General features: G+C 39.5%; 2 protein-coding genes across 2 annotated transcripts in view; both read right to left on the minus strand.

Annotated features, from left to right (window-relative positions):
* Window positions 1–239, minus strand: part of LOC106456172 (tyrosine-protein kinase JAK2-like) — a 2,127-nt gene extending 1,888 nt beyond the window's left edge. The window contains exon 1 of the mRNA XM_013910113.1: window positions 229–239. Within this exon, the coding sequence (XP_013765567.1) occupies window positions 229–239 (11 nt within the window). The remainder of the gene's footprint in view (window positions 1–228) is intronic.
* LOC102211856 (Janus kinase 3 (a protein tyrosine kinase, leukocyte)) overlaps window positions 49–8,343 on the minus strand; it is a 15,547-nt gene continuing 7,252 nt past the window's right edge. Inside the window, exons 9-20 of the mRNA XM_013910105.1 lie at window positions 8,101–8,212; window positions 7,753–7,933; window positions 6,814–6,938; window positions 4,649–4,780; window positions 4,481–4,568; window positions 4,078–4,202; window positions 3,680–3,818; window positions 3,310–3,461; window positions 2,741–2,891; window positions 1,190–1,317; window positions 832–1,021; window positions 49–520 (exon numbers count right to left, since the gene is read on the minus strand). Of these exons, the coding sequence (XP_013765559.1) occupies window positions 372–520; window positions 832–1,021; window positions 1,190–1,317; window positions 2,741–2,891; window positions 3,310–3,461; window positions 3,680–3,818; window positions 4,078–4,202; window positions 4,481–4,568; window positions 4,649–4,780; window positions 6,814–6,938; window positions 7,753–7,933; window positions 8,101–8,212 (1,672 nt within the window). The 3' untranslated portion in view covers window positions 49–371. The remainder of the gene's footprint in view (window positions 521–831; window positions 1,022–1,189; window positions 1,318–2,740; window positions 2,892–3,309; window positions 3,462–3,679; window positions 3,819–4,077; window positions 4,203–4,480; window positions 4,569–4,648; window positions 4,781–6,813; window positions 6,939–7,752; window positions 7,934–8,100; window positions 8,213–8,343) is intronic.

The following is an 8,343-nucleotide window of genomic DNA, read 5'->3' on the forward strand; positions in this document are numbered from 1 at the left end:
TGGCTGTGGCTACAATGTAGCTTGCCATCACCAGTGTGTGAATGGGTGAATGGGTGGATGACTGGATGTGTAAAGCGCTTTGGGGTCCTTAGGGAAAACGTGAGCACTGGTTCAGGAATGGCTTCACATATGTCGCGTCAATTTTCAGATCCTGCCCAATCAGATCTGTAATCCTGCTGCGTTACAGGCAGCTTTAAATCCCGCTGGTTTACACTTGCTTGGGAAGACATGTTTATCATCTTTATCAAAAGCAGCAGGTCAAGCACACGTTAAAGCAAAAGACTTTCAAGTCATAGAATGTGCAGTCGATACTCATTTATGATTGTGTGGGCAAACAATTAATTCCTGTCCATATAGCAGAGGTCATATTTTTAACATTTTGCAAGCTCACGCACCTTACAAATCTGAGAAGCAAATAGTAACATCCGCCTGGTGTTGATGTTGTGTTTGTTCTTCTCTAAGTAGCCAATAAGGCTGCCATAGGGCAGGTACTCCATCACTAGACTCATGCTGAGGCGACCTGTGAACAGACAAGCCATAACGTTGTTCATCAGATAATGTCCTTTCAAATCTTTGTCACTGAAACACAGAGACATGTGTGAGTTTCATGCTTTAAGAGGAAATGAGTAAGTGCAACGAGCTCTTTTGCTTGGTTCACTTACATTTACACCTTTTACAAAAAAGTCATACAAGTCACCTTAAACATGTTTTTGAAGTGGCACAGCAATCCTTAATGAGTTCATTTATAAATCAGGAAAGGGAGAGCTAAGAGTTTTACAGTCTAAGCAGGGGGCAGATCATTTTATTATTGTTTAGTTGTTTTGTTTTTACCCATGCTGTAGCAGACTCCCTTGTATTTGACGATGTAGTCGCAGTGTAAGACATGGAGGGTGTTGACCTCCTTTTGGAAGTCCTCCAGGTTTGACTGCTTGTTGGACTGCAGCTTCTTCACAGCCACCAGCTCACCAGTGTTATCACCCAGCGGGTCATAACGGCAAAGCTCCACGCTGCCAAAGTTCCCCTGCAAATGTGTTAAGTCACAGGTAAAAACTGAAGTTAAAGTAGATGCATGAAAGAGGCGGATAAAGAATGAGCACAAGTAGTAGGTCCTGCTTGTGTAGCATAACATCAGCTTGACATATTTATTTAGTTTAAAGCTTCTGTCCATTATATGTCACCTCACACTTACTTTTCCCAGAGGGGAGATGTAGCGCAAGTATCTCTCCTCAAACAATGTCTGGTCGTGCTGAGGGTGGCTGTAAGATCTGCACACGGGGCTCTGTGTGACAGGTTCGGTAGCATGAAGTATCACATAGTCTGGCAAAAAACAAGGCAACGTTAGCAGTCAGCAGTATTTTCACTTCAGTGAATCTCAGCGTAATACCTAAAACATCATCCATTTGGAAAACAGCTATTGGTAGCAACAGTAGTCTGTTTATGAAAAGGAAAAAAACAAAACAAAAAACACTTGGACACTGCTAGCATAATGGACAGGTTTTTGACGGGGCGCCCACACAAGGCAGGAGATGAAGCATCGCTGAATATGTTTCCAAACCAACTTCATTCTAAGCCAAAGACTAGAAAATATGGTGAAGCATATCTTCCCTTTGGCTTCACCTGCACAAGTGCCAAGCAGTGTTGCCAACTTAGCGACTTTGTCGCTATATTTAGCGAGTTTTCAGACCCCTTAGCGACTTTTTTTCTAAAAAAAAGTTGCTAAAAAAAGACGTGAAAGCGCGTATCGCTTTTACTCTCAACAAGCAGCGGGTGCTGTAACGCAGTCAGTTCTTCTTTTACGCTTTTACTCTTTTACTCTTATGCTGTTTTGTGGATCACAAGGTTTAAAACTACTTATAAACACACACACACAAAGTAACTCCACCAGAGTGCCTATTTCGGGTCACTTTTGCGAAAAGAATTTCAAAGTCTGTTTTAAATGATCTCTGATCCAGGGAAGATGATGATCCGAGGTCATGTTCACGTATAACTTTGTTTTTTATAGAGTTGCATGACAGAGTTAATTGTGTTTTACAGACAGCGATTTCTGGAGATGTCCCTGAGCCCGTGCAGTTATTTCAATGAAAGAATCATGCCTGTTCGTATGCAGTGCCGCGTGATCATTGGCATCCAATATTCATTTTAGGCCTTGTCACTTGCACGCAGAGATTTCCCCAGATTCTCTGAAACTTTTGATGGCATCATGTGATGACATATTCAAAGTCTTTGCAATTCTATATTGAGGAACATTATTCTGAAATTGACCCATAATTTGTAGAAGTATTTTTTTGCAGAACTGGTGAACCTCCACCCGTCTTCACTTCAGAGAAACGTTACCTCTTTAGGATGCTGTTCTTTATTAGCGCTGACTTTTGTCACTTGCATTCCAAATTGCTTGAGATTTTTGGCTGCCATCAAACTCTAAATCAGCTCATATCTTTCATGAAGTAATACAATGTCTCACTTTAAACATCAGTTATGTTTTCTATTTTCTATTCTGAATAACATACGGGTTTATAAGATTTGCAAATCATGGATTCTGTTTTATTTACATTTCATAAAACACCATCATTTGTTATCTATGTCTTCTTTTCTAAGGATTATATCTGATACAAAAAGTTAGTCAAAGTATTGTGGTATTAACTGAATTAATTTTATTTATCTAATTAATTTATGTTTTAAAGGACAGTTTTAACATGTATGTGTCAGCTGATTACCAGAACAGTATGGTACTCATCTTTACCTGAAGTGATGAGACTGTTGAGTTGACGGATAATACTGCGACATGAAGGTCTGAAGTCTGCCTGGTAGTCCATACACTGACTGATCAGATCTGCTAGCTCTGTCCACTGAGAGGGAGGCAGCTGCTGGAAACTCTCATAAAACTGCTTCTTCTGCAAAAAAAAACAAAAACAAACACAACACATTTAGCACCACATAGCACCATTTAATGTTTGTACAACAATTTTTCTAACGACTGAAAATTCACAGAAAAGGAAGTGCAATTTTCATTTAATCTACACAGTATTCTCAGTAGTCTTTTCACAGTGTTGCATTTTATTTACATCAACTTGAAAAGTTAATATAACATTCTGAACTGCATCAGTTTTTCTGCATGCTGAACTTTATGAACCAAAACCAGAGCTACAACTCACACACAGAGTCCTCTAGTTTAGGCATTTTCTGCAATTGTTGCATAACAGCAATGAGCTTTGAGGGATCATGTAACACTGACCCAGACAGCTAAAAAGTTTAGAGTGTTTAAAGCCTTCCAAAACCACAAACTGCAGATCAGGGAATACGATAATCTACCTGATCTAGGTTCCAGCCTCGTAGCAGGGAGTTTCCATTGTTAAAGATTTCCCACACTGTGGCGCCAAAGCTCCATTTATCACACTCGAGGGTCAGTTTTTCTGGAGCGCCCAACACCTCGGGGGCCACCCAGGGGATCCTGTCCAGAATGACTGGAGAAACGACAACTCTATTAATTAAGTTTCTTCATCTATTTGTTTGTTTGGCTATAAGGAAGCAGCTAAAAGTATCCTTTATTTTGTAAGGCATGTTAATGGGTATAAAATAAAATGAATAAAGCTAAAATTGGTTACCATTGCATAAAGAAATGCTGATACATACATTACAGTAAATAATCAGTCAATTTAAATAAAAAAAAAAAAGGCTTTACCATCTTTGCCCACCATGGCCATACTGATGCCCGGATCACTCAGCTTAATGAAAGGAGAGCTCCCCTGAGAGGGGTCACCTTCTCTGGCCAGCAGCAGATTTTTGGCACAGATATTTCCATGAACAATGTTCTTCTCTTCCTGTACAAGGGTTACATGTGATTTTAGCAACTACATTTCAAAGTAAGCAGGACAGAAAAATACCTGTTTGCTTGTTTAGTGTTATTAGGAAACACTTCATCCTTTGCATTAATTCTACTGTTCACAGCAGTTATGTATTTTAAAATACCTGGTAAAACATGACATTTTAAATAACATTTATTTGCACATCACGCAATCTACAGTCAGGCCTGCTCTAGGCTGCCTTCTTCTCATTTCCACATCGGTAAATCTTCCTTACCAGGAAGTTGAGGGCTGATGCGAGCTGTTTGGCTACGTCAAGTTTCCAGCTCACTGATACAGATCTCCCCCTTTTCAAGTAAAGGTCAAGGGCCCCGTACTTGACATACTCCTGCACCATGATGTCTGAAAGGCACAACAAGGTTTGTTTCAACAGCTGTACTTCAAACCAAAACACAGAGCGCTCACTCGCAGAGCAGCGCCTGAGCTAGGGCCACATGATATGAGACAAAGTTAACCAAATAACTGTCAGCTTTGAAATTACAACTACTTGTGTCAGTCGAAACACTGATTGTACAACATTCAGCAACACAACATTCAGCTTTACTGGGCTTACTAGCAAACAACAAAACACAAAACAACAAAAACAGTCAATGCGATCATGGAACTTAGTTTTAACTCACTCTTTGCTCCGTGAACACTAACACCGTATACAAGGAGCAGGTGTCTGTGTGCAATCTGACTCATCAGGCTGGCAGCTTCAAAGAATGACTGAAATAGTCAAAAAGCATGTGTTAATCATAAGAAACAAATACATTAAAAAAAAAAAACTTAGGTATGTATAAAGTCACCTCCCAGCAGTTCTTGTGAGTCGCATCGAGCTCTTTCAGCAGAACTTCGGTCACACGTTTCTCCCCGTCATGAATGTCGATTTTTTTGCCTTTAAAGATTCGAGTGAAAGAGCCCTGTCCGAGGCTTTCGTCCTGATTGGAAAAGTATCCATCATAAACAACATTATAGCTCAGCGATTCTTTTTAGATTACCGTGGCTATAGCGTCACAGTAGCAGCATTAGCAGTATTTGTTAGTGCCACAGCGTTATTCATTTAAAAAGACACAACTGTAGCTGTAATGGAGGTATGAGCAGTTGTAGAAGAAGCAGGGGCAGACATTTACACTTTCAGGTCTCGGCTCAAACCAAGAAAGTGTGAATAGATACGTTGCATATTGTTGAGATAAAGAATAAACATTTTAATCACAATACTCGAGTTGTGTCCCCTTAGAATAATAGATTTGCAACAAATCTCTGCTGAAGAAGACTCGTGTAAGACTGTTCCTGTTGAGAACCCCTTGATGTGACTGTGTCAGCTGACAGAATATTGGGACTGTCCCATATAGTGTAACTATTTTCGTATGAAATTCAGCTAATGTTTATACTGTTGTTAAAAAGCACAACTCTGAATCAGTCTTCCAGAAATCACGATAAAGGGTGCCAGCTCTTGTTCTTCATTCAGCTACTTAAGGGTCATTACAGCAGATCATCTGCTTTTATTTCACCCTATCCTCAGCATCCTCTTCTGTCACGCCAACCCTCTTCATGTCCTCCTTCACTACATCCATGAGCCTCCTCTGAGGTCTTCCTCTTTTCCACCTGCCTGGCAGCTCCATTTTCAACATAATTTGTCCAATATAGCAACGATCTCTCCTCTGATGCCCAAACCATCTAAACCTAAGTTGTCCTTCTAAAATACCAGTTTCTAATCTTATCCATCTTGGTCACTCCAAGCAGAAATCTTAGCATCTTACACTCAAGCACCTTTAGCTCCACGTCCTGTCTTATGTCCGTGCCACTGTCTGTATTGAAACTCTTCTAGCGTCACTACCTCTGCTCCTCAGAGCTTCGCTGTTACACCTGCCCTGTTCTCATTCACACACATGTATTCTGTCTTACTTCTATTGACTTTCATTCCTCTTCTCTCCATTGCACACCCCAATGTCTCCAGACTCTTTTCCACCTCTCCCCACTCTCACTACAGATCACAATATCATCTGCAAACATCATAATTTATAGAGACTCCTGCCTGATCTCATCTGTTAAGCTGTATATCACCATAGCAAACAATAAGGAGGTCTGAGCCGATCCCTTATATAATCTCACCCTCACCATGAACCCATCTATCACCCCAACTGCACACTTCACCAATGTCTCACAGTCCTAATACACCATCCTTACATATTTCTGACTTCCTTGTGCACTATCACAATTACCGGTACTCTTTTGGCACCCTATCACATGCTTTCTCTCTCTATAGATAGATATCTGAAATTCAGGACAGTTTCACAGGGTACATAGGTGCTGTGCAAATCTTTGCAAATCTTGTTGCAGTTATGAAATATCATAAACACATGGAAGCTGTAATACAGGGTGCTACTGTTCATGTCAGAAAGGAATAAGTTAAGGTAATAAACAATTAAAAATTACAATTCAAAGAAAAATAACCAACAACTATTCCATATCCATCTAGTCTGTTGTTTGTGAAAGGTGCAGGAGGACCCACTGGAGATGTGGTTGACATCATAGCTATAGCATTGTTTGGATTCCCAGAATCCCTCTCTCTACATGGGGCTGAAGAGCTACCCCAATAGAACAATGCAGGAAAATAAATCCAAAATGAAGGATAGCAGCTGGGGGAAGTGGGCTGCTGTTGCCTACCTCTGAGTTAACATTAATTTTTCAATAGAAATTTAATGATACAGATAGTTTATAAATAATTGCCGTTTACTGTTTAAAAAACGAGTTCACCACTATAGGTATGCACCACTTCTCGCCCAAAGCTAGCAAGCAAGAAATGCCTGTTATGTTAGGATAAAGGTATATTTTTCATTAATGCTCCTGCTCTGCTTTCACTAAAAAAGGAGTAGATGGAAAAAGAAGAAAACAAGTAGAAGAAGTTTTGTACTGACAGTCATCAGAAGTACCAACTGGCCTGATTGGCACAACATGCAGATCAACTTACGCAGCTCAGGTCCTCATATTTGATCATATGAAACTGGATGTGACTGAATTTGTTCCTTTCAGTTGTTGGAGAGCCTGGAGCTTCTACAGAGCTGCAGTTGCGTATGATGATCAAATTTGTGAGCTCTTTAAAAACAGCAGAAAACATAATATTTCTTATAAAATCTTCAATCTTTCAGACATATATTACCTCAAACAAGAATTGAATGATGATGAGTGCACAGAAAATTGTCGAGCAACTGTAGATTTGACAGTACATGTGTCCTAGTAATGTTTTTTTCTATATCCTTGATGTAGTTCAGAATACTGAATGTGACAGTTACACATTGTAACCATGTGGATGTTCATTTGTTTCTACTGCTACAATTGATAGCTTGCACAGATTAATTGAAACAATAAAACTTAGATTATGAGACAACTGTAATATGACAATTTCATATTTAAAAAAAAAATCAGAACAGTATGTACTCTATTGCAAAAATTGGCATGCAGTTGATGCAAATATGTAATCACACTTTGATTTTCCTGTAACAGACCCGTCAAAAAATATGGACATAACCTGCTGCTCTTAACAGCAAAGTCTTACAGTGCCATTAATCTGCACTGTTTCTAATGGCCAGCAGGTGGCAGCTCCTCTGTGAAAGAAGATGCACTATAGGATACTCTTGGTAGTTGGCTCTGAACTTATTTTGTCAATTACTTTTTATGCTTCTTTTTCACTAGTGAAAACAAGCATCCCAGTTGTCACAGTGTTTACTCACTGCGCCTAGCTAACTAGATAAGCTAGCTTATTAATTTAGCCTCTTGTCTAGTCATGGTGCTGAATTTCAGGAAGTAGATGGCAAAAATGAAGTATCAGGGTCACATCTCTCTGTGTGTTTGCCCTTGTATTTTTGGCGATCAAGGCAGATAATGTCATCTGTAGCTTGAAGAAACATACCTTTGGGTCGGGGTGGACAGCAGCAGGTTAACTTGACAGGTACTTCAGCCAGCAGGAGCTTATTGTGTTGATAGTGGCTGGTAAGCTCTCTCAAGCTGGAAAATGATTTCTGGACACCAAAGAGGCTGTAGTGCTCATTTTTATTAATGAGACAGTCTTTATAATCAAGTCCAAGTGGAGTCTGCAAAAATAAGAGGGTGATTTTTGATCAGAAGCAAGAATCCAAACACTTGAGTCAAAATGTAAGCCATGGGAAACACTCTTGCACATCGGATTGAGCAGATGCTTCTTTAACATGAAGTGGGTGACAAAAAACATTTAAACAAAGGTTTTTGTCTATATCTGTACCTGAACACAAACAGTGAGGAAAAAGTTGTCATAGTTCTTCGGACTCTGCCGCAGAAGGAAGGTACCACCTTTGTATCCTGACTTTTTCAATTTGTTGACTGCAAACTCTGATCTGCTCAAACAGCATAAAAACAAATCAGAATATATCTATCTATCTATCTATCTATCTATCTATCTATCTATCTATCTATCTATCTATCTATCTATCTATCTATCTATCTATCTATCTATCTATCTATCTAT

Source organism: Pundamilia nyererei, unplaced genomic scaffold, assembly GCF_000239375.1.
Source record: "Pundamilia nyererei isolate P.nyererei 1_Seehausen unplaced genomic scaffold, PunNye1.0 scaffold00036, whole genome shotgun sequence".
Lineage (NCBI taxonomy): Eukaryota > Metazoa > Chordata > Actinopteri > Cichliformes > Cichlidae > Pundamilia > Pundamilia nyererei.